The sequence below is a fragment of the Lissotriton helveticus genome, chromosome 6, assembly GCF_964261635.1.
Source record: "Lissotriton helveticus chromosome 6, aLisHel1.1, whole genome shotgun sequence".
NCBI classification, from domain to species: Eukaryota; Metazoa; Chordata; class Amphibia; order Caudata; family Salamandridae; genus Lissotriton; species Lissotriton helveticus.
This window is the reverse complement of record NC_136067.1, coordinates 1,640,165,826-1,640,192,703: the sequence shown is the minus strand read 5'-3', so window position 1 is coordinate 1,640,192,703 and position 26,878 is coordinate 1,640,165,826. Positions and strand designations below refer to the sequence as shown.

At 47.1% G+C, this 26,878-nt stretch overlaps 1 protein-coding gene across 3 annotated transcripts in view; it reads right to left on the bottom strand.

The window, feature by feature from the left end:
• The window catches only part of SPTBN1 (spectrin beta, non-erythrocytic 1), a 503,123-nt gene that overhangs the window by 69,434 nt on the left and 406,811 nt on the right, over positions 1-26,878 (bottom strand). For all 3 annotated transcript variants that reach the window (XM_078649481.1, XM_078649482.1, XM_078649483.1), the window contains 2 exons: positions 6,293-6,431; positions 4,572-4,656 (listed from right to left, as the gene is read on the bottom strand). In XM_078649481.1, coding sequence (XP_078505607.1) covers positions 4,572-4,656; positions 6,293-6,431 — 224 coding nt within the window. The remainder of the gene's footprint in view (positions 1-4,571; positions 4,657-6,292; positions 6,432-26,878) is intronic.

Below are 26,878 nucleotides of genomic sequence, written 5' to 3'. Positions count from 1 at the left end.
CATCGTGAGTGGCGACATACATGCAGACTGTGATGGGCGTTGTAGAAGCGCCGCAGTGGTGGCTGGAGAAGGCAACGATATGGGGTTGGTCTTTGCAGACCATACTTGAAGATCTGTGCAAGTTGACAGTTTCGGTGTCATTGGATTCCCTTGGGCCACCGGGAAGTCCTGTGGCATTGACTTTGCTGTGAGGGACGAACTCGCCGTCGTCGACGACTGTGGCTGGAGAGGTCTCGTCGACGATCCGTTTTTCGATGTCGACGACGTCGTCGTCGACGGAACACCTTTCGTCGTCGACGGAACATTTTTCTTCGTCGACGGGGCCGTCGACGGGGCCGTCGACGGCGTTATCTTCTTCGCCGACGAGGCCGTCGTCGACGACTTCGTCGACGGGGCCGTCGACGGTGTCTTTTTCGTCGACGGTAGGATCGTCGACGGAGTCTTCCTCGTCGACGATGAGTCCGTCGACGGGTGCTTCATCGACGGTGAAGCCGTCGACGGCAAGGCTTTCTTCGTCGACGGTAGTGTCGTCGTCGACGGGAAGGGCTTTTTCGACGCTGAGGAGGGCTTCGTCGACGGAGGCTCGTCGACGGTAGGTGAAACTTTCTTCGTCGACGAGATGGGACGAATTTGAACATGCACATAAGTAGGTGAGGACACTGAGGACACCACCAAAGAGGGTTTTGGTGAGGAATAGGTCACAGTAGAAGTCACTGTAGTGGCAGTCTGACAGGAAACCTGCAGAGAAGCTGCTGCCTTGGTTGTAGGCCTCTGAGGTGACAATAAAGGAGAAGGTTGTAACTGGGAGAGGGTGAAGAGATGGGGTTACGTTTCTTCAGGTCTCTTTTCCAGGTCTTGGGTTTGGTGGATTGAGCTGGGCAAAATTTCACATGTTCGTTGATGAAGAATGTGATAATGTGGTGGTCAGACCAATCACAGGGTTGGATTGAGTCTAGTTGGGTGGCGTCACCTTTGGAAATGATGAGGTCAAGGATAGAGCCTTTGTGGTGAGTAGGGCTGTTGCAGATTTGGGTGAGGTCTAAGGTGTTGAGGAAGTTTTTGAGACTGTTGACCACCGCGTCGTTGTGATCATTCCAGTGGAGGTTGAAATCGCCAAGGAATATTTGTGTATTTTGTCGACCCTAGTTCGTCGTGATCATGTCCATGAGGTGTTCAGTAAAGGTGAGGTTGTCTCCTGGAGGGTGGTAAATAGTGTGTAGAGAACATACTGGATTGCCCTCACTGTTGACGTTGAGGCAGATGTGTTCACAAGAGGAGAATGTAGGGGAGATAGCTCTGGTTACTGAAAGGTTACTTCGGTGGATACATGCTATTCCACCTCCTGTCCTGCCGGCCCTGTCTAATCTGATGATGTGATAGTTAGGGGGAACTAGAATGTCCATGAGTGGGGAGGAGGATTCTGTTAGCCAGGTTTTGGTGAGCATGAGAAGGTCAAGGTCCCGTGCGATAATGAGGTCGGCTATGTCAGATGCGTGTCTGGGGGCAGATCTGCAGTTAAGTAATGTGCATTTGAGCCTTGGGGTCATGAGGGAGGCGGAGGGGTCCAAAGTGAGGGTGATTTTAGTAAGATTGTTAGAGATGGTGCCTCTATTATTTTGTGTGTGGGGCCTGTGAGGGTTGGAATGGATAGTAGTGATGGGGAGGTGTGTGGTGGCTGTGTGGGCCAACGGGGCGGTATCATAGGAGTGTAGCAGGGCACGTATGTCATAGCGTGTCAGTGGATTGATGCATCGGATGGGTTCAGGTGGATGAGTTGTGGGCAGGGATAGAGGTCCAGTGACGGGGGCTGTGTTTGGGTGAGTGTGTGGGTGGGGTGGAGGGTTCGCGGTATAAAAAGGTATCAGGTGGAGAGAAATGTCTAGGTTGATTAGTAAATAATTCTTTGAAGGTTTGTGGCTCATCTTTAATTTGGAAAAGGGTGGTTATAATTATGTCCAGAGTGGAGTTGGGGACGGTAGTGGTGGGGATGGTAGAGCGAGGTATATGTTGAGGAGATTTGACTCGGTTCGGTGTGAGGACTGATAAAGGCGTGGAAAGAGTATGGGGCGGAGGTGGATAAAGTGTTGGGTATGTGTTTGGGGTGGGTGTAGAGGGGGTAAGGGAGGGCAGTGGAGGGAGAGGAGGTGAGGTAGGGGTTTCAGTGGAGGGCATTTGTGTGATAGCAATGAGAGGGTGTGACCGGGTGGGGTTGATATAGGGGGAGGTTAGACTAGAGGTGGTAAGGGAGGAGGGGTGCAGGAAGTGGTGTGGGAGGAGGGGGGAGTCGAAGTGAGGGGCGGGAGGATTGAAATGAGGAGGTGGTCAGGTGTGAGAGGAAGGGGGGTGGTGATGAGAGAGGGGAAAGGGGGACTAGGTGTGAGGGGGGGAGTGAAGATGTGAGAGGAGGGGGGATTAGGTGTGAGAGGAGGAGGGTGGAGATGTGAGGGGAGGGGGTGGATTAGGTGTGAGAGGAGGGGGGTGGAGGGGAAGGGGTGGATTAGGTGCGAGAGGAGGGGGTGGTGGAATGGGAGGGGGACTAGGTGTCGGGGGGAAGGGTGGTGATGATGCGAGAGGAGGGGGGACTTGGAGTGGGAGGTGGGGGGGTGGTGAGGGAGGAGGGGGATTAGGTGTGCACAGAGGAGGGGTGGAGAAGGAGGAGGGGGTGCTAGATCGGGGAGGGGGCGGGGTGGTGGTGGGAGATGAGGAGGGATGGCTCGATGTGGGAGGGGGCGGGGTGGAAAAGTAGCCGGAGGAGGATGGATTAAATGTAAGGGGAGGTGATAGAAGGTGGGGGGCTAGATGTGAGGGGTGGCAGTGAGGTGGGAGGGGAGGATGGTCTCGATGCGAGAGGTGGCAGGGTGGTGAAAGAAGAGGGGGCTGAGAGAGAGGGGATGTGATTGTAGTCGCCGTTGCTGGCATCGTTGTCGAACTCGCCGTCGACGAACTCGTCGCCGATGGAACCATCGTCGACGGGCTTGACTTCGTCGACGGCACCGTAGATGTCTTCGTCGACGACGGAGGCTTCGTCGACTGTACCTTCGTTGACGAGTGTTTTGACTTCGACGATGAGGCGGTTGTCGATGGATCGTCAACAATGGTTTTCTTCGTCACAATGGAAATCCTAGTTGACAGGATAGGAGAGGTGATGTGATAGATTAAGTCGAAATTGACGCCGTGGACGAAGGAGCTGAAGACGTGACAGAGATGGTCGTCATAGGTAAAGCTGAAGAGACAGAGCAGCTTTAACTCACTGCTTTATGCTTCTTAGAGTCCTTGAGAGCTGAAGCTTCTGAGGAAGATGAAGGAGATCTCTGAGAAGGACCAGAGGTAGAGTGGGAGGTTTTGAGATGTTTTCTCCCCTCACTTGACGAACTATCCTGGGATCTTCCTCTCTTGCTGGAGGTCGAAGCTCTGTCATCATCTTTATCAGAAGAAGATTTGAGCCATAAAAGGACTCTGGCCTCCCTATCCCTTAAGGTTTTAGAAGGGACGGCAAATCTTACAATTTTTTGCCTCATGCTTTGGGTAGAGGCAATAAATACAGTCCTTATGTTGATCATCAACATGGACTCTCTTTTTGTCGCATGTTCTGCAAGGTCTAAACAAGGCCTTCTTGTCAGACATCCTGAAGGAAACAAAACTGAGTAGGAACTCAGGGAGACTCCCTTACACACGACATGCGGTGAAAATCTAAGGAGAACTGGCTCTGCAGAGAGTGTTCTAGAGGGTGCTGTAAGCTGATTGATTGGGACAAAGTCTTTGGACCTTTTGGCATAATGAGGTAGGTAGGCTACTCGAGTTTAGGCCTCAGGCCTTTCTCTTAGGCCTACTACTCTAATTTACCTTTGGCACTGCTTTTTTATATACAGTGGGACTCCCGCCTCGGCGACGGGGAATGATTCAGGCATGCAAATCTATAAAAGATACCCCAATACTGGATAAGGTGGGATTTTTATTCCATATAATACATGTTCACCCCTTCACACTCTAAGCAAAACTTTATTACATTTTTAGTCTCTTTTTCGTTCCAATGATAGTTCTTCTGATTTCAAATATTGAGAACAAATATGGAGTATGTACTGCAAAAAAAAAGCCACCAATGTGCATCTTGTTATTTCCTGAGAAGAAATTTTAAGGACTGTGAGACAAACCACCATCCAAACACTTTTGTTTTATAATGTGAAGCAACATGTATTATCTGCCGTCATGTAGTAACCGAGCAGTGTGATGTATAACAAACTGATCATAAATGTGTCTTGCTCACACAATGACGCTTTAGTTAAAGATATAGCAAGAGTTGCTTTTCTTTTTAATCAAGTGGCACTTGATGCTCTGCTCAGCGAAGGTACTTTTAACACTATCAGCTTTTGCGGCCAGAGTGACATCATTGCAATAAATTACTACAGAATAGTGATGCAATATTTCACGACAGGTGAGTAATGAGGACGCACACATTAGAAAGACAAACAGTGAGATGCTTTTATAGCGGGATTGGAGGCTTCAACTGTTTTAAATTGTTATCAGCTCATAACATGCATTGGCTGCAGAGGAAAATAATGAACTGTCCTTACTCAGTCTAAGCCACTCCCATCGATCTTCCCATTTGTCAATCATTTCTTTTCTCTTCTCAGTCAGCTGCAATAACTTCTCCTTGATCTGTGTTTTAGGGGGAAAATCAAACCAGTTTAGAAAGGAATGAAACCAAGAAGAGCAGGGTCGGAATAGTTATTTAATGCTAAAAAAAAAAAAAAAAAAATTAAGATTAGGACCAATTAAGGAAATCTATTTGTTGGAGAAAGCATGCAATCCACAGTTTTCCCAAACTGAAGAATACCAAGTTCTCTCTTTCTTTTCTACATTACCTAAGCTATAATGGGCACTTTCCATTCTGACATGCATTCCACATTATCTCTCTGTAAACTCCTCTCTATGTGCTCATAATCTACCCAGTAAATCATGTATCACTTCACAAACTACAGAGTATGGGAATAATAGTGTTCCATCAAGACAATGGTGTTGTGGAGAACGAAAAATTACCGGTAGAAGCTCTCGGCTCCGTGGACCAATATTTCTCTTTCTATGTTTCCAGGTTTAATTTAGGGCACTGGGATACCAGGTTACATGGTTCTAACAACATAATATGCATGTGTTTAGAGTTCATTGGTCGCCCTGTCTCACCACATGCGCACATTGCTGCAACTCAGGGCACAGAATTAGTGAATGTAGCAAGCATGCTATAAAATACATACGTACACGTGACGGATGTAGAAATCACCAAACAGATAAGCAGCTATTAAATATGTCCCATTTCAAGAACAGGCTATTTACTTTTTTTATGGTCTCTCTTTTGCACGGATCAGTATTCTGATATCAAAGCAGAAATAACCTAAAACCCCTTAATTTCTGAGCCAAACATGTAGACTGAGAATGTTCCTTATCAAAAAGGCAATGTAAAAAATGTACAGAGAAATGACATCAGGAATATAGATTTGGACAACTTTTGCCTGGTATTTATGGACTCCTTTGTTCTATGGGTAGATTTATTTAGTGGAGTAATTAACATTTGCTTTTATTTTGTACATTATTTCGCTACAATCACCTTCAATATTTCAGTTTTCCAACCTTCTTGTTTGATCAAGTACAGCTCCCTTTTACTATATCCTGGGCACATGTCTTTTATATGAGGACATTATCTCCCGAATAAGGTACATTACAGCATCACGCTTGCCACAAAAACCACCAAAAACACTTATGTCAAGCCACCAGGAAACGGATGTTGGCGGGAATGACACTGTCAAGAAATTGGTACACATGGTTCCAATTGAATTTTTTATACTGATCTAAAAGTATAATTAAGAAGATACTATACATAGAACCTGGAGTTGAACTTCATAAATTAAAAGACACAAAATGCCCTGATTAAATGTAATGGCTGCACCACAAAAAATAACTCAAACGGAGAATACTTGAGTCCACTAAGCAGACATTGAAAAGCAAACAACCACCTGGCTCAGTCCTACAATATTTGTGGAAAAGTATATTGGAGGGTAGATACCAGACATCCTGAGCAGATGTGACAGGTCGCCCATGCTAGTTAAATTAATGTTTTCTATTAGATTTAAGCTTAACCTCAACAGAACTTTAAATTAAACCAGCAATAACCTGCCATAATATGTAAATGCTCACACATCTAGATAGTTGTAAATGACATGCCCAAACAAAAAATGAGAACTGGTTAACACATGATGTAATCAACATAGTGAAGGTGACCTGCGGCCAAGGTTTATATTACCTCCTCTGATGCGTAGTGTTTTCTTGCCAGTAGAGACTTGCCAAGTTCAATGCAGGTAGTAAAACTGTCATTACGGGCATCAATTTCTGCTTTTATGCCCTGATGATTGTTCATCAGTAATTCAACCGATGAAACATCCCTAAATTAACAAATGGATCACTTAGAAACATGGTTCCGCATTACATAGAGTATAATAGAATTTGGATCAGGAATTTGTTTAACTCAATAATATACACGGATTAGCAGTAAAATATACTAACAAACATTAACTACTGAGAGGCACAGCAGAGGCAATTCTCCAAATTAAAGTTACTTACCAGTAATGGCAATTCTGCCTGTCATCATAGTCTTCATTCATAAAACCATAAAACACTTCTTATATCAACAAGGACCCAAAACAAGGAAAAATAAAGACCGTTTTAAGCACGTGTGCATGCATACCGATCCTTTTTGCTAACAGTGACGTGTGTACATCTGCAGAGGGTCCTTAGCGAACAAAAATATTATAAGTCAGTTTAGCCTTTTTTCAAACTAACACTGGCTGGACATTCCTGCCTCTTTGCTATTTATTACCGTAGGGTTTACAGTAGGATAAGCACTGGTCTGCTGTTTTAGTGCAGATCGGCCTAAGTAGCCAGTATCCGACCAACTAGTGTCTAAGATATGCACACTGTTAATTTGCCTTGTGGGTATGTCTGTGGTAATTTGCCTTCCAAAACACAGAGAAAGTTACCAGCAGAGTGGTAATATCCCACTGTAAAGACTGCCCGTCATACGCCTAGTAGGTACGAATGCAAGGAAGCTTCCAGACATTAATAATAGAAATAAAGAAAATGCAAACCAAAATGACTGTGCACAGTATACAGATGGGTATCACTCTTTCATAAAATATATTTATTTTTCTAAGACAACAAGGTGAATGCATGTGGTCTGGACGAGGACTCACCTCATTTGGGAAGGTCTGTGACTAGGAAGATTGATGAGGTGGTAATGGTGGATTTCTAATACAGTCTACTGTTTGTCTGCGTTTCATTGCCTGTGCTTTTTTTCTTATTTGTTCCCCCCCTTCCTACCCCACTCAGTTCATATTTAAAAAAGACAACACTGCTCGGACCCGATTGGTGCTTGCCTGATCGCATGACTGACCTCCAATTGCAACTTAACTTCTCCTCACAGTGCACTGAGGTAAAGGACAGACGTTAAAGTCGAATTTCAGTGGTGATTTCCCTGTTTGGGACCAGAAATTAACTTTTGTCAGAAACCCTGCCTTTTCATCCTCATCACACCTGCTTCCCCAAAATCACCTTAAGGTAAAATACTACTTACCCTGTAAGCATCTGTTTGCAGCGTTTAGTGCTGTAGGTTCACATGCTTTTTATAGCGCTGACAGCTAATGTTGGGCACAGATATTACAGATTTTCAGGCTGCAGCCTACCAGACAGCGCAGCTGTGTGCTATGAGAAAGACATCTTGGGGAGTTTCAGAAAGTTGAGGAGGGAATGCATTCTCCCTGCCGCGTGCCATTGGCTTTGTGATTTGTGACTCCCGTTTTCAGGCTTTCAATTTGCTGGCTTACGCTCCCCTGCTCCAGTTCGTCCCTCCCCATGAGAAAGTTGTGTTTGCAGTATTCTTCTACAAACTTGTTTTCTGTATTAAACAGGCCTGTAAATCTTGTTCTTATCTCGTCACATTTGCAGGGCATCCGAAGACAGTGATCAAATGTCAGACCATGACTTCCAATGGCATTTGCTTACTTTTTTTTTTTGCCTCACCCCATGTCCCTGTGTTTGTGATGGCAAGCACTGGCATCCACATGCAAGTCACCCTGGGCTGTTTGTGCATCTGGGGTTATGCCAAAGCGACACGTCACAATGTATGCAAGTTGTGTGCTATGCCTCCATGTCTGAGAACCGAGCAATGCGTGTGGGTGGCATACTACATTGTGGACCTAGACATAATGATGTGCTGCATGCCCTCCATGTTGTGGTGCTTTGTAGATGTGCAGCACACACTGCCGATGGTGCACAGCTACACTTGGTGATGTGTGTTGAGCAATTTTGGTTTGGACGCCCACTGCATCGTGTTGTCTCAAAACAATGTCAAAGTTGTATCAACGCTCAATGTCGGGGTGGGGTGGGGGGGGATGGTGAGGGCCTTTCAGGGGACTTAAAATAAGAAACAAAATACGACAAAAACGTACCTTACAGCCTTGTCCCTCCGCACTGCCGGAACAGAACAGGAAGCATATCCAGGTAATGCAGCATTTTGATTGGTCTGAACACCGTAGTTCGGCGCAACGCCAGGGAATGGGAGTCTGGGCATGTTCTCCACCCAGGCTGTAATGCAGCCTAAGTGGGGACTGCCGGCCAAACATTCATACACACTTACAAAGTGTGCTCACCACTCGCCCTGCTTCTGTCATCAGAGCAGCCTGCACCGCCCTGCAAAGCTACCTCAGCTTGACAAAATAAAATCATAATAATCTCGAATTATCATTTTATTTTTCCTTTATTTTACTGCTACACAGAAATGGGGCGAGGCTCCTCCTCCTTAGTGGAGGAGCCGCCACTGCTTGCATACCTGAGAGCGATTTGGTTTTTGCCAATGTTTGTTTGTAAACAGGATAGTCATCAACAGATACACCCTTTCTTTCTTGCTGCTTGGCGGGTATGTTCGACAAACCTCCTGCTTCTGTATCCTATTGACGTGGTCTGCATGTCGAGGGGCAGTGTTTTAAAAGCCAGTATGAGTTCAGTAAATTAGTCTCCTGACTACGCATGCTCATTAAAAATGCATAAAGAACAGATAATTGCAGTCAGCAATAATACTGCAAAACCCAGGTTCGATACTATTCCGAAACAAAACAAAAAATAAAAAACAGTTCAAAAGGTGGCGCTGCAAACATTCTATAAAAACAGACATCACATGCTCAAAACATTTTCACAATTTTACAAGCGTTTCAAATACACGAATGGCGCCTGTATTGATGACTACGAATGATTACCATTAGGAATACATATTAATCAAAAACTGTCAAAGCCAATAGGTCTTGCCTATGCAAAATCGATTGACACTGTTAATTTTGGTCAGCTATGTTGTACAGAGTCATGGCTGCTGGGCAGCATGGTTGAAAGTTAAAAAAGAAAAAAAGGTGAAAAGAAAAAACGTGAAAAAAATAAGGGCTATGACGCAGCCAGTGTTGACTGCGTCATAATGTTTTTTTTTAATTTCTTTTTTTAATTTCGGCCACGCTGCACAACAACCACTATACTGTACACCTGGGTAAAATAAACAAGCATTGGCATGGCCAATAGGTCTTGCTTTTGGGACCTTATAAGTATTTAGTTATGCAGCACAATATCCTTGGTGCAATAACATCAACTGTTGCACGGCTAAAAACTTATAAGGTCCCAAAAGCGAGACCTATTGGCTATGCCAATGCTTGTTTAACTGCCCTGCCTGTCATTCTGCCCAGCTCTTGACCTAGCACACATGATTGACAGCAGTGATAATCATCCAGCTGAACAACCTATTTCCTGTATTTTCCTGTATTTTTCCATATTTAATAATAAATACGATAGAAAATCGATTGTTTTCTGTTTGTACTGATCTATACAAATCATTAAAATCGGAAAACTGTGGGCCTTAATTATGAATTAAAAGTAATGGGTACAGTGCCCCAAAGCAATAATTGTGAGGCAAAGCAACACGCACATTGTTCTGGTGGTAGGGACATTCTCCGAGGTGACCCAATGACCCTTGCTACTCAAACAACCTTCAAAGGAAAGCGACGACAGACGTCATAAGAGTGTTTATCGGGTAGCCGGAAGCACTCTCCTGCTTAGAAAAGAGGTCCGCGGAGGAACCACTTCCGCCAGGCGGCCCTCGGTTAGGTAGGAACCAGTTTACCTGGTTCAGAGTTAAGAAACCAATTTTGGGTTCTAGTCCCGTCAAGCAGGGAGGCAGGGGGGAGGGGTGGGTGTTCCTAATGGAATGGGTAATGTTGGGTTTTATTTGTTGGGGGTGGGGTCGTTCTAATGAGGTTACTGCAGCAAGACAGAACGACTGCTGGTATATTGTTCGGGGGGTCTTTGTTATTATTTAATTGCAGCTGGACAGAATGGCATCTTGTATGGGTACATCTCTGCAGGTTTTAACATCCAAAACGCTGATTGCATGCTACAAAACGCGGTATGGTGCTGTCTCACTCATGGGGCCACTCGGAGGGACGCAGTTGAGGGTTCCACTTGTCATGAACACTATGCAGATATTATACCTATGGTAGAGACCAATGGCTGGTGGGAAAGGCCTTAGACTCATGACATGGAATGTCAACGGGTTGGGAGACATAATTAAGCGAAGTATAGTGTTACAATACATCCACTGTCAGGGGCTTGACATGGTGTTGTTCCAAGAAACCCACTTAATAGGCAACTCCTGTATGGCTCTTACCAGGAAAGGATATCGCATGGTGACACACTCCAGCTTCACGACGGGGTCACGAGGGGTGGGGATCCTCCTCCGTAAACGCTGCCCTTTTATAATACGAAACTCGTGGACTGATCCGCAGGGTAGATACGCCGCCTGTACGGGTATTTGGGAGGGCAGAGTCCTCAATGTTTTCTCGGTGTATGCCCTACCGGGGCTTCAACGCATGACATTAACTGAAGTAGGAGCGATGTTACTGCACTTGCCTGTGGGTACATTGGTGATGGGGGGGTGACTTTAACCTGACAATGTATGACCAAGTAGACCAATCCCCGCCCAGACGAGACAACACATGGTTCACAATTACTTGACTTTGCCAACGCCCAGGACTTCACCGATTCTGCTTGCCTCGCGTGAGGAGTGTCGGACCATTCCCCGGACTTGGCAGTTTTCGGTGCACAACGAAGGTCACAACCAGGCCCCATCATGATCCTGCCTTGGGCACTAAAGATACCACACATCCGAGAAAACTTAAGAAAAGATACTGATTATTATTTTGAGGAGAATATAGGATCCGTGGATTCAGGTATTACACTTTAGGGAGCATACAGGGCGGTGATAAAGGGGAGGGCGTAATCCATGATGATGGGCCACAGGGCAGAGCGCAACCGGAGAGTGAACGAACTGGAGACGGAGATCTTGAGCCTTGAACGCGCTACTGCGCAAGACCCTGATCAGGATACTCAACATACCCTTCGTATTAAGAGGCAGGATTATAAGCAACTGCTTTTAGAGGACGCCAACAGGCGTGCTCTCGCCACCCGCCATAGAATATATGAACAGGGCGAACAAACAGGGAAGTTATTGGCATGGCTGGAGCGTAAAGATGGGTGCGGGCAATAAAGGGGCCTGACCATATACTGATTGCCGACCCCCGGTGCATTGCGGAGGCGTTCGCGAAACATTATGAGCAAATATACGGTCTCCCACAGCATTCACAGGCGCCACTAGGGGCGGATCTCCTTGCTACGATCGAGGTAGCATGTATCTCTAAACAGGACAGGGAGACCCTAGATGCTGATATCTCTTTTGAAGAGATTCAGAAAGCTATCCGAGACATCAATTCGGGTAAGGCTATGGTCCCTAATGGGCTTCCGATCGAGCTGTTAAAACCTATGGCTACGAAACTTGCTCCCCCACTTGTTAAATCTATACAATGAATGTTTCGAGACTGGCCTCCTCCCGGCTGATATCGGCGCGGCCACTGTCGTGGTCATCCACAAACCCGGTAAACCGGTGGAGGACTGCTCATCGTATAGACCCGTCTCGCTGATAACCGTGGAGGCCAAAATTCTGGTCAAATTGTTATCTAACCGTCTGCTCCCTTATCTCGCTGACCTGATCCACCCTGATCAGTTGGGATTCATGCCGGGTCGAAACACTGACCGTAATCTACGTCGTATCCATGGTGCACTGGGACGGGTAGAGACATTAGAGGAAGAAGCGATATTGCTTGCGCTGGACGCAAAAATGGCGTTCTACACCGTAGCATGGGATTACATGTTTGCGGCCCTGACTCCAATAGGGCCGGGGCCCAAACGACTTGGGTGGATCAAACTTTTGTATACGCTTCCTATTCCCCACGTCTCAGTAAACAATCATCGCTCCGAATCTTTCCCCCCTCAGTCGCAGTACGAGGCAGGGCTGCCCACTGTTGCCACTCCTTTTTGCCCTGGTTCTTGAACCTTTAGCAGTCCATTAGGGGTGACCAAGGTATCAGATGCATTAAATGGACGGACAAACATGAAGACCGTATATCTCTGAATGCAGACGATATTCTGCTCTATCTAGCCTCGCCAGTACGTTCACTCCGCCATGTGCTCCATATTTTCCACAAATTTGGGGCCCATTCCGACTACCAGATAAACTGGTCCAAATCTCAGATGTATTCCCTCTGGGGAGACCCTCCACAAAGTCCTCGAGGATATAGCATTCCCGTAGTGGCCCAAGGATTCAAATATCTGGGCATCTTCATAACCATTGACGCAGCATTATTTTATTAAAAGAATCTATTGGGACCATTGCAGAGGTGTAAATCGGATGTCATCCACTGGAGGACACTCCCCCTTACTCTTCAGTGACGGGCTTCTCTATTCAAGATGCTCGCCCTACCGCACTTCCTATATGCCCTTCAGAATACTCCCATCCCGGTCCCTAAATCCTATTTTCGGCAGATAGAAGCAAATATCAGAGACCTGCTTTGGGACAACCGGTCGCCCCGGATAGCCATAAACAAACTCACCATGGGATGGTACGACGTGGGTCTCGGGCTGCCAGACATGCATCTTTATTATCAGGCTTCAAAATTAATTGCTATTAATAAATGGGTGTTCGGGTCGCATACCAACCCGAGTTTCCGCACCGATCTCTGGTTAATGGGAAAGGGAGGTTACAACAGACCATTATATACTAATCATAGGAAGCTATGTCTGACTGGCCCTACGGCCCGTACTATAGAAGTGTGGCATGGAGTTCAAGAACGGATGGGGTGGCGAGGACGCCTAACGAAGGCTACCCCCCTGTGGGAGCCTGACGTTCTGGGCCGATTGAGCGCTTGCACACGGTTTGCCAAGTGAGACATGATTGGAATATCTACGGTGGGAGATATGTGAATTATAGGTAAAAAGGGCGTCTTTTGCGGAGCTTCAAACCAAATTTCAATTAGCGCCATCAGAACACTTCCGATATCTCCAAATCAGTCACGCCATGGACTGTGCCCTCCCTAAAGACACCCCCTCCCGGATTCCTCTCCTCTTGAAGATAGATTAATGCTCGACCCCATGGACCATAAAGCCATCTCCCTCACATACAAGAAACTGATCAATGAACCCTGGTATCGAGCGAGACGGCAGACACATCGGACCATTGAAAAATGATGGGGTGTGGACATTAAATAGACACGTTCCACATGACCAGAGTTCAGTGCACACGGAAGGATCTGACTGTCATCCTTCTCTGCGAGGCCACTTATGCCTTGTATACTTTGATGCTGAACATACTAGAAAACAATAAGTAAAGACAAATATTCCTTTTCAAAATAGCCACATATGAAAAGATCATTACTGACAAAACGTAAACCGTGATGGCAATTTCCCTATAAAAAGATTTGTGTGACAACATTGAAATCCGAAAAAAACTTTCCGCCCTGAAGAAGTCCTACGGACGAAACGCGTTGGCTACGTTTCTTCTTTTTAAAATTGGAAAATTGTTAATAAAAGCAAAGAAAAAAAGAATCTCCGGTCCTACTGAAATGTTTCTTCAAAGAATGCACTTAATGTTATTGTAAAAGATATACTGTGTGGGGTGCTGTACCATTGTGTTGCTTTGAATTTTTGGGAGTCTAGGGGTATATGACTTCAGGTTAATAGCACCCACAACAAACTTATTATACCACACTGTATAGGATAAATGTGCAGAGCGTTTGGCCTGATACCCCTGTTTGGTGTTTTGTAAAGAAACTGATCAATAACCGGACAGACCCAATGCAGAAGCTACAAATAAGTTGGGAAGTTGACTTGGGGCCAATAGCCGACGAGGACTGGCTGGAGGCCCTGGCATCCCCCGAGAGGTGGCTATCCCGATGCGTCTTCGGCTGATTCAGCTAAAGATCCTCCATCGGGTGTACTTTGATGCCAAATTGTTATTTAAACTGGGTAGGAGACCAGACACGCTCTGCCTTCGACACTTCAATCAGTTGGCTTATTCATACACATCCTATGGGAATGCCCTCATATACAACAGTATTGGACTAACTTCACCCGACAGTTGGTAATGACGTGTGGCAAACCCATACAGCCATCTCCCAAACTGTGTCTCAACGTCTGGGAGGGAATGGACCTCACCCAAGCGGAACAATCATGGGCCACTATGGGTGGAGCATAGAAAAACGAAATATTGCCCAAAAGTGGGGGGCGGACACGGTACCACAACAGCACGACTGGGCGAAAGACATGGACCATGCAATGGTAGCGGAAAAAACTGTATATAAAGAGAGGCTGCCCACGTAAATGGGATCACAAGTGGGGACATTGGAATAAATACAGGGGTGAAATTTGCATCTAACCCACAATAGAACTTAGCAGGGAGAGGCAAGCAAGGTTGGAGGAAGCGGGGGATGATATGGTAATGTAATATCCGATCTGCCTAAACTGTGGGGGCAGAGGGTGTTCCCTAACCCGAATGGGAAGTTGGTGACCCTCATTACAAGTTTAAGATTCTTGCACGGTTTGATAGGGTGGGCCTCGGGTGGACGGCAGACTAACATAATAATGCCAGGGGTTTGTGCCTCCTGCTGAGATGTCTATATATTGTTGATAACGCTGCTACTTGTTTCTAATAAAAATGTTTAAAAAACAAAAAAGAAACCAATTTTGCACTGGCTGACTGAAAATGGATTTTCATCATTTCATACAACCTGCCCAAACTAGTTAGCCTCTCATGTCACTCCAGTGGGAGGCAGCCTCCTCCGCTGGTCCACCAGATCATGCGGCAGGAGGGGTGTTTGTGTCCACAGTGTGAAACCACATCCGCCGCCGAGAATACAAATGAAAAGTAGGACACACGAGTGGATATGATAAACCCTGTATCTTTACCACTAACCAGTGCCACATTCCTGCAATATTTCTTTTCACTGCAGAAAAAAATTCAATAAAAGGCCCCTGGGTAATATTAAAGAGCACAAGGGCAGACGAAGGAGGGGGTAATATGGAAGAGGGAGATTAGGGGAACTGCACTGCCCCAATGTGCAGAACAGCCTATTTTACGTACAGGTGACAAAAATAGTTAAGGAGTTTCTTCTGAGGGGGTATTCAGAACAACTTCTGACAGCTAGCAATTTTAATCAAAATATTCGGACATCCGTGCTGTTAATTGAGCCAATTAACCCCGTTAAAAAGTCCAAATGTTCCGGATTTGCCCCCTTGAAGAGGATCGACCTCATCGTTGGTGCAATATGACCCTGAATATTTCCCAGGGTAGCTTTGAGATTCCAGTTCGGCCCTTGGGGCTCTCAGGGCTACTGACAGTGCATGACTTAGGTGTGCAGTCCTTGTATGTCATATGGATATAGAGACTTACATACCAAAGCATGCCATTTCTGCCTCATTTGCAAGATGTTTGGTTAAACATCAGAAAAACACACACACACAACATGCTTTAGTAAAGCACCCTTTCACCCACAAGGGTACCTGGGCGCTGCATAACATATGTTAATTGCTAATCAACTCAATGATACTCATTTTATCGACCTCGGAAGGAGGAACGGACGAGGGGACCCGCAAGATCTGAACTTGTGACAATAATGTCAAACGCAGATTCCTCCTATGGATGCAACGGTACTGAGCATAATTTTTAGATCTACTGAGCCACTGGCAAGGTCATTTAGATGTTTTATTGTGCAAATAATTTTGTCTTGGCACCACTTTGCAGGAAGTACCTCACATAAATTCACGGCATTTTTACATGACAATAATTAATAACCCTGGGCAAAGCGCTACGCTTGCGTAGTTTGCGAAGTTTGTGCAACTTCGCACTACGCGAACTGCACGTAGCACAGTGCAAACATGCGTAGCGTAGTGTAGCGGTCATTTTCTGCTTGCTGGCGGTCAACGTCAAGTTGGCGACCGCGAGCAAGCAAAACTACATCCTACAACTACAAGGACTTTTTCCTTGTTCGCGATCAGCAACATCAAGCTGCCGATGGAGAGCATGGAAAATAAACCTCCCGGCGAGATTCTCAACGCGGGGAGGTCAGGTTTCTCATTGCGAGTGGTCGCGACCGCCCGCGATGAGAAACTACGAGTACGTGTTGAGAAAGCTGCAGCTCGAGTAAAAATCTACTCGAGCAGCAGAAAAGTACAGCTCGCACTGTGCAAGATGCCGTTTTCAATGATTGCACAGTGCCGGATGCTTGTCCACACTGTGCGATCATTGAAAACGTCATCTTGCACAGTGCGATCATGCTACTACGCAGTTCGCGTAGTGCTGCGCTTGCTCGAAGTGCACTTTGCGTAGCTACGCGTAGCGCTACTTCGCGAACTCCGGCCACCTTTAATAATAAACCATTTTTCATGTGGAACCCATGAGGAGCCCGGGTACAACTCAGCCATGCACTGGCACTACATTCAACACTGCACACGGACAAAAGCCTTCAGGACAATAAAACGCAGTGAAGCACCGCTCCTAGGCATAGAGAATCAGATGACGCAACACTCAACAGCACGACGGAAGGACACCTGGGGTCAGGAATGAGACAAACTTGAAATTGCCATAGGATAATAGCCCAAGGATTGATCGCTTGATGTCATCGACTGAAATCTGGTGGCGAAAATTAGGCGCTCGTCTCAGCCGTCCATCTTTCCGAGGTCGGCAACTTGAGTACAATTCAACGGGATAATTGTAACGCTTGTTATTTACCGTCAAAACGGTAAATGGCCAAGTGTGGTACAAAGCGCTACATAACAGTATTATTAGTGAAATGACTGACCCAAACACGCATTTGGGTTCGACAAGCATGAACGTGAAAGCTCATTGAGGTATGCAAGGCTTAATGAGCCTTGACAGAAACCCACATGGCGGCTGCTCACGTGAACACAAGCGCTAGGCCACCAAAAGCCTGTGGCAGCACTTTGAAAACCCACACACTAAATTTATCGCACAGCATCGCATGCGCTGCCTCAGCGAGACCTAAAAAACAGACCAAGACAATATATTTCGCATAGGCAAGACCTATTGGCTTTGCCAGTGCTTGTTCTTCGAAGAAGCTTGAAGTCACGGGTTGTGGACTGACTCATTCCTTAGTCCACAAAGCATGAGCATGAACTCCACCGATAGGTTGTTCTTTGCACACTGGGTGAAAAGGAAGAGAAGTATGCATTGTAGTTAGCTAAATAAAGTATGTTGAGTATTAAAGAACGTGAACAGTACTTACCAGCTTACAGGGTACATATTATAGTAGTGAACTACGCTCAATCTTACGTAAGAGAACCAGCCTGTACTCGATCACAAAATTTGTTTATATAACTTTCTTTGAAATCGTCAGTATCCCACATTACAAATAATCAAATTAACAAATCCTAACACACACATTCTATTTTGAAACACAGTCAAAATATCCTATAATTCATACACATTTATAATTGTCCTTGGTAAAGGGAATGCCTAAATATAACCATTTAGGTTTACAACTCAACCTGGTCTACTTTTTCATTCCTCTTTTCTAGACATTTTCCTGCGGCATCAACTATGGGCACATAGTTTCAGTAGTCTTCCATTTAATGCCTTCTTCATCAGGAAGGAAGAAACTTTTGACTAGCAAGGCATGACATTATGTGCTCCCTGATGTGTCTCAAAATATCAGTGACAAGTCAAAATTCATTGCCATCATGGGACTCTACTTCTTGTTATACAGTTTGTGGGCGCCCTTCCTTACAATATCAATTTAGGAATACTTTGTTTATTCCAAATTTTTGATACACATACACCCGCCTACAGCCCAAGGCTGAGGGGCCCTTTCGAAAGACAAAGAGCAATGCCATAAACAGTAATAAGCGTAGAAAGGCATTCCCATTACATCGCTCAATCTTTGATAAGGGCAGTAAGGTATTGATAAAGGAACTAAATCAATGCCCCGCCCCACACACCATCCTGGGGAGATCCCCCCCAAAAACAGGTGCAGTTGAATATAGTGAAACCAGTGAAAGCCCCATGGCTAAAATGAAATATGGGCCTACTCTACTCCTGAAAACCAGTGTTTATATGTGATGCTGGGGTAATATTTAAGACTTGTTGCTTAAGTAAGCTTTCCAGAGCAATTTTAAGCGGTCACCTCTAATTGCCAGCCCTAAAGCGATCATCTCCATCCTCAAAAAGTCCCAGACTCAGAAGATCCAGGTTCTGTAGGTAGGCGCATTCCCCTTACCACAAATGCCCTGTGTAGCGTGTTTAACTGTGATCAGGAGGAAGGAAGTCTGACAGCCTCTGTCAGATTTCAGAGGATAGGAGAGATGAACAATTTACTTACCTTCGGTAACGCTTTTTCTGGTAGATACTATATCTGCCTGTGGATTCCTCACCTTGTGAATACCCCTTGCGTCAGCAACATTCGGAAATTCTTTTTTCGTAGCCTCGCGCCGACGTGGACTCCTGACGTCATAGAGACACGACCTCGCTCGCGACTCCGCTGACGTCACCGACGCCTATAACAGGCCCACGCCGGCGTGATGACATCAGTTCCGCCCTTTTTTCCGTGCCATCGAGGCACACGGACGGACCAATGACAGTAGAAATATACAAGTATACATAGTACACAATAATCAAGGCAAAACACACAGTGTTAAGCAAAAGCAGGAAAGAAATTGGAACATTTCCTTGACAACAAAATATATATATACATTACAATACAGTAACTCTGGCAAAGAAGAGTGGACAACGGGGAGGCGGGTGGGTCAGTGAGGAATCCACAGGCAGATATAGTATCTACCAGAAAAAGCGTTACCGAAGGTAAGTAACTTGTTCTTCTGATAGATACATCTGCCGTGTGGATTCCTCACCTTGTGAATAGAGTCCCACAGCAGTCCCCACTCCCGGAGGAGGGCGTCCACTCTTCTAGACCAGGAAATCCTGAAGGACAGAGCGCGCAAAGTGACCGTCCCTCCTCACTTCGGAGTCTAAGCAGTAATGCTTCGCGAAAGTGTGGAGGGAAGACCAAGTTGCGGCCCTACAAATATCCTCAACAGGCACACCTCTAGCCAATGCAGAGGTCGAAGATTTAGCTCTAGTTGAATGAGCCCTTATACCCTCTGGTGGTTCCTTACCGGCCAAAGAGTAGCAGATCTTTATGCAGAGGACGATCCATCTCGATAAAGTTCTTTTATGGACCGCTCTCCCTTTCTTGCAGCCAGCAAATCCAACGAAGAGCTGGTCCTCCAAACGAAAGTCCTTGGATCTGTCCAAGTAAAAGGACACCGCCCTCTTAGGGTCCAGACGGTGCAGTCTCTCTTCCTCCTTAGAAGGGTGAGGGGGAGGATAGAAGGAAGGTAAAGTAATGGATTGTCCTAGGTGGAAGGGAGTTACCATCTTAGGCAGAAAAGCAGCCCTGGTCCTGAGAACCATTCGATCAGCATGTATGGACAAGAAAGGGGGCTTGTGACAAAGAGCTTGAAGCTCGCTTACCCTCCTTGCCGAGGTTATTGCCACGAGGAAAACCGTTTTAAGGGTAAGAAGCCTCAAGGGACATTTGTGGAGAGGCTCGAAAGGAGCACCCATCAAGAAGGTCAAGACCAGATTCAAGTCCCACTGAGGCACAATAAAAGGGACAGGAGGAAACTTATTAATAAGGCCCTTTAAGAACCTTAAAACCACAGGTGACTTAAAAAGAGAAGGCTGGTCAGGCAAACAGAGAAAAGCTGACAGCGCAGAAAGATAGCCCTTCACTGTAGCAACGGCAAGACCCTGTTGCGCCAGAGAAAGGGCAAACTGAAGAACATGAGATAAACGGGCCTTCAAAGGATCAATAGACCTTTCCCCACACCACGAGACAAATTTCGCCCATCTATAAGAATAGACGGACTTAGTGGAGTCACGCCTGGCTGACAAGATGACATCCACAACGTCAGGCGGGAGGGAAAAGGAAATCAGGTTGCCCCGCTCAATCTCCAGGCATGAAGGTGCAATGTCTGGAGGTGGGGGTGTAGAACCTGCCCCTCCATCTGAGAGAGGAGGTCTGCCCTGTGAGGGAGACGGAGCGGCGGGTGAGAGGAGAGGTGGAGAAGATCTGTATACCACACCCTTCTTGGCCAATCCGGGGCGACCAATATGACTTGGGCCCGGTCTAGGCGAATCTTCCTCAGAACCCGAGGAATCAAGGGTATGGGGGAAACGCGTAAAGGAGTTGACCTTTCCAACTCAACTGAAACGCATCCCCCAAGGCTCCTTGCATCGGATACTGGAGACTGCAGAAAGACAGACAGTGCGCATTCTCGTGAGTGGCGAACAGGTCCACCCGAGGAGTCCCCCACATCCGAAAGATGTCGTGAACCACCTCCGGGTGAAGCCTCCACTCGTGGTCGGCAGAGAACTGCCGACAGACTGTCTGCACGAACGTTCAACACTCCGGCCAAATGATTCGCCATTAGACAAATCTGATGGTCCTGAGCCCAGGACCAGAGACGCAGAGCCTCTCTGCAGAGACACTGCGACCCCACTCCTCCCTGCTTGTTGATATACCACATCGCGGTCGTGTTGTCAGTTAGGACCTGAACAGACTGACCGCGAAGGGAAGGGAGGAAGGCCTTGAGCGCCAAACGTTTCGCCCGCAATTCTAGAAGGTTGATGTGAAGCAACCTTTCCTCTGGAGACCAAAGGCCCTTGACCTCCAGATCCCCCGGATGAGCACCCCACCCGAGAGTGGATGCATCCGATATCACCGTGGCCACCGATGGGGGAAGTTGAAAAGGCTTTCCTTGGGACAGATTGCCTTCCACGCCCCACCAAGACAGATCCGCTGCAGCTTCTCTGGAGATCCTCACTGACTCCCTGAGATCTCCGCTGTGCTGATACCACTGCTTGCGGAGGCACCACTGGAGCGCCCTCATGTGCCAGCGTGCATGGTTGACCAACAGTATGCATGAAGCCATCATACCGAGCAGGCGAAGGACCTTCAGGACTGGAACAACCGCTCCATTGTAAAATAAAGGAATCATCTCCCGTATGTCGCGAATCCTTTGAGGGGGAGGGAATGCACGACATACGGTTGTGTCCAGTACTGCACCTATGAACAGGTTGCGCTGGGAGGGCACCAGGTGAGACTTGGGTACATTTATTGAAAAACCCAACCTGTACAACAACTGGGTTGTCTCCTGCAGATGATGAAGCACAACCTCTGACGACTCTGCTTTGATCAGCCAATCGTCCAGATACGGGAATACCGGAATCCCCGATCTTCTGAGATGCGCCGCCACCACTGCCATCACCTTGGTGAAGACCCGAGGTGCAGTAGTAAGTCCAAACGGAAGGACCGCAAACTGGTAGTGTTGTGACCCAACCGTAAAACGGAGATACCTCCTGTGCGACTTCAGGATTGGGATGTGAAAGTACGCATCCTGCAAGTCGAGTGACACCCTCCAGTCTTCTTCCAGCAGAGCCTGAAGAACCTGAGCAAGGGTGAGCATCTTGAATTTCTCCTGCTTCAGATAAAAATTCAAGATCCTGAGATCCAGGATCGGACGAAGCCTGCCATCCTTTTTGGGAATCAGGAAATACCGGGAGTAGCATCCCTGACCCCTTTCCTGCTCTGGAACCACCTCTATCGCACCTTTTCTCAAAAGTGTTTGGACTTCCTCCTGTAGGAGTAACAGATGTTCCTCTGAGCAATATCCCTGGCAAGGAGGGTAATTGGGAGGGAATTCCCGAAAGGGAAGGGCATACCCATTCTCTACGAGATTGAGAACCCAAAGATCTGATGTAACTGATTCCCAATCTCGTAGAAAGTAGGTAAGCCGGCCCCCCACTGGACCCACATGATCCTGAATGGCGGATCTAGGGCTGCTTTTCTGTGGCTGGGGGGTTGGAGGAGGTGGAGGAGGAAGAGACCTGACGACCTCGAGGACGTGATCTCTGTTTCCCTCTGTAAGACCTATACAAGGTATTCTGCTGCTGCTGTTGTTGCTGCTGCTGCTGAGCGGGTCTATACGACCGAAAGGAAGAGCGACCAAACCCTCTAAACTTCCTGGTCGTAGAACCCCTGACCTGAAGGCCCAGAGATCTAGCAGTTGCCCTGCTGTCCTTGAATCTCTCCAAGGCCGCGTCTGCCTTCTTTCCAAAAAGCCCCTCGCCATCGAAAGGCAAATCCAATAATGCAGACTGCACATCCGCTGAGAAGTCAGAGGACTTCAACCAGGCTGAACGCCTCGTGGCAACTGCCGTGCCCATAATTCTTGCCACAGAATCTGTTGTATCAAGTCCACTTTGGATGACCTGACGAGCCGCTGCCTGAGTGTCAGATAAAGCCTCTTCAAAGTCCTTTCTACTAGCTTCAGGAACCTTAGGGACCAAAGATCTTATAGAGTCCATAAGAGCATGGATGTACCTTCCCATGAGGCAAGTGGCGTTAGAAGACTTGAAAGCCATGCTGGACGAAGAAAAAATCTTCTTCGCGACCTGATCTTGTTTCTTTGCCTCTTTGTCGCCAGGCACCTGCGGAAAAGCCCCAACAGACTTCTTAGAGCAAGCGGCCTGAATCACCAAACTTTCAGGTGAAGGATGCGAAGATAAGAAAGCAGGATCCTCAGGAGCCACTCTATACCTCCTAGCCACACTCTTTGCAACTGCAGGAGCAGAAAAAGGCTTTTTCCAAACCTCCATTATAGGATCCTTTAAGGCATCGTTAAATGGGAGCAAAGGTTCCACTGATGAACTAGGAGAATGGAGAACCTCTGTCAACAAATTCGATTTAAACTCGACAGAGGGCAAAGTCAGACCTAAAAGTCCTGCTGCCTTCTTCATGACAACATGATAAGGTTGGACATCTCTGGAGGGAGCATCAGGTCCAGAAGGCAAAGACCACTCCGGTGAAAACTCAAGACCACTAGCATCTGCCAGGTCTTCGAAACAATCCCCTTCCAATTCACCTTCTTCCACCTCAGAAGATGAATCAGTAACTCTATGCTCCTCCAGAAGCCGTTGAGCCTCTCTACGAGACCTCATTTTGACTCGAAGTGCAGTCGAATCCAACGCCGAATTCGACGGCGCCGGAGCCGACTTCGGAAACGAATCCGAGGGCTTGGAAGGCTGCCCCATAGAATCCAAGGGAGTTGGTGACGCCGGGACCGGAGTCGTCGACTTCGGCCGAGCCGGCGTCGACACCGGCGTCGACCTCGGTGGAGCTTGGTACTGCCATAACGGAGTCGGAGCCGGCATATACGGCATGAAGTGTGCCGGAGCATACGAGTGTGGAACACCCAAATTGAAAGCCATTGGACCCATGGGACCCGAAGGTGCTCCAGAGGGGTACCACGACCTCGAGAAAACACCATACATCGCGTTTAAAAACGCAGAAGGGTCCTGACCTGGAGTCGGGAATGGTGGATGCTCAGGCTGACCACGAGGCACATTAGAATCTGCTTCCTCAACAGGATTCGAAGCCCCTTCCTCAACAGGAACTCCATCGGCGTCTTCCGGAGCCGGAGACTCAGCCGGAGACGGAGTCGGAGTCGGATCTGGAACAGGAGTCGGAGAATGGACCACCGACTCCGAAGGTGAAGGCTCACCTACCGGCTCATGAGGAGGAATAACCTTCGACTTCATCCTTTTGGGAGACTTTGATCTGGAATGATGACGTGATCCGTGTCTCCTCTTCTTATGCTTCTTGTGGGAACCGGAAGCATGACCGGATGATGACTTCGAGGCCGACGCCTCTCGAGACCTTGACCTGGATCTCGACCTCGACTTCTTCGGACGCTTTGAGGATTTTTTAACCTTACTTGCTTTAAGTTTGGCAACAAGAAGTTTAGATTCCCTCTCACGAAGAGCCTTCGGATTCATCTTTTGACAAGATGAACAATCCTCGACGTCATGATCCGAGCTTAAACACCAGATACAGTCTTGGTGAGGGTCCGTAACGGACATCATCTTCCCGCATTCTCTGCAAGGCTTAAACCCGGTCTTCTTTGTCGACATGACAACAGAACAGAAATATCTGAGAACGGAGAATCGAAGAAACGAAGTAACAATGTACTAATGGCTACAGAGTATCCCGAAACCGTTAGCGTCGACGACGCGGAAAAAAGGGAACGGATGTCATCACGCCGGCGTGGGCCTGTTATAGGCGTCGGTGACGTCAGCGGAGTCGCGAGCGAGGTCGTGTCTCTATGACGTCAGGAGTCCACGTCGGCGCGAAGCTACGAAAAAAGAATTTCCGAATGTTGCAGACGCAAGGGGTATTCACAAGGTGAGGAATCCACACGGCAGATGTATCTATCAGAAAATCTGCCACCCCAATATAGAGGGAATTTGATCCCTTGAATACAATCAATCTTGTCTAGGGTTTCCCTCCAATTTCCATGGAGTTTGGGACAGTGTCACAGTAAATGAAGATGTGACCCATAACTACCACAGTTCCTACAAAAAAGGTCACATTTGCCACGTCCCATTGTGTACCCTGATGTGTGTGTGTAATACCAAGAGGTCGTGAGTTTTATTTTTTAAGTGCCTACCCTATAGAAGTGATATTTCTGTGCACTCTTTGTGAGTGATCGTCCAACCAATTTTGGCCTCCTACCTTATCTGGCCCGCTATCAGCATTTTAATGGGTTCACTGTTAAGGGCTTTGTAAAGTAAAACGATTAGCCTTCTCTTATCAGTCTTGAGGAAGACCCACTTCTCAAAAGTGGGCATGTGTCTGGAAGCCCCAGGTTTCACATTCCTCTGGGTTGCCCAGTGTCTCACTTGGACATAACAGTCACCCGTCATCAGGGCAGCCATATTCCCGCCTGACTCGTAGGCATGCCGTGAAGGTCATATAAATCGCCAACTCTTACAATTCCTTCTGCCATTCTAAAAACTGGCTGAAGTTCATGCCAGGGGCGAAGTCAGGGTTTCCTATGATAGGAGGGAGGGGGGAAAGAATAAGCCGAGCCCTTCTAGTCATGATCGTATCTCCAGAGAGTAATGTAGTACGTTTAACAAAGGCGGAATATAGATCCCATGAGGATCTTCTAAATGAGTTCGCCCACAATGGTTTGATCACCAGGCTTGATCCGTGGCTACCTGCCTCTATTCTACCATGAATAGGTGTTGGGCTGCTTGATAATAGTTTATGTGTGGTAACTCCAGGCAACCTACGGATGTGGGAGGCATACATCGTTCTCTTGGGAAGTCTAGCTTCCTTGTCTCCCCATAGAAAGTTATTTACTGTGCTTTGAATTTCTTTTAGGCTCCCATTCGATGACCGCACGGGGATGGACTGAGCCAAGTATAGGAATCTGGGAGGGCTGACATTTTCAGTGCGGTGATATGGAAGAGCTATGAGAGGCCCCCATTATACCATTTTTGTAACTCAATTCACAGAGCCTTCAGGTCTAAATAGTTTACATGGGCTGTGTCTTCCAGAGAAGGATACATATTAATTCTCAGGTATGAGTTATATTTCTTGGCCCAACCCAGAGGATATCGTGCTCTTATATTTTCTGCTGGCTCAGATGAGAGGGTTATCTTCAAAAGGATAGACTTCTGAAGATTGATTTTGAATCATGCAGCCTGGCCGAATTTAGACAACTCATCCAGGATGGGTGGGAGCGAATAGACTGGATCGATTAATGTTATTAAGACATTGTCTGTGTTATAGGTAGCTTTTGTGTTCTTCTCTGACAATGGCCACCCCTTTAATTTCTTTGTTTGTTCTAATCACGTTTGCCAGAGAATCCATGTAATGAGCAAATAGGAGGGGGGCGGGGGGCAGGGGACACCTCTGTCTAGTCCCTAGTGAGTGACCATGGTGAGGGCAAAGGTGAAGTGGATGGTTCATGCTTGGGTGAGATTTAGGTGGAGAAGGTAGGGGAGTTACTTGATCCTTGTGCTTTTTAGGACTGGGTACTGAGGTGCTTCCTTCTATAGTACCTCTGTGAATGTCAGCCTCTTCTTCTTTGGGATGGGAGGCTGCAAGGAATCAGGCCTTGAAAAATTCGGCCTCTGAATGAATAAAGCGATGCTTCTGTGTGATGTTAATTAATCTCTTCTGCCAATCTCCTGAGGATGGGTGCCTCTGAGGTTTTGGAGGTTGGAGCTGGGGTGGGGTGGGGTGGGTTTTGGCTTTGAGATTGGCTCCGAACCTGCATGCAGTATTTTTGGCTCTGCAGGCTTGTTGCCCTTCAGCCAAGAAGGTGCCAAGGTATGGTGTGGATGGTGACTATACTCTGACGCATTTAATCAGGTCTGATCGGAGCCCAACAGCAGCAGTGGCCTGGGGACTTTTAATTTCAGCCAGTTCAGGCTCGATGTCAGACTTCCTCTGGAATGGTGCTCTGCCTCGGAGTAGGGCAGTTTCTGAGATTACATCTTAACCCCAGGGCTGAGATAGGTACTCACAGACTTCGGGGTTCTCTG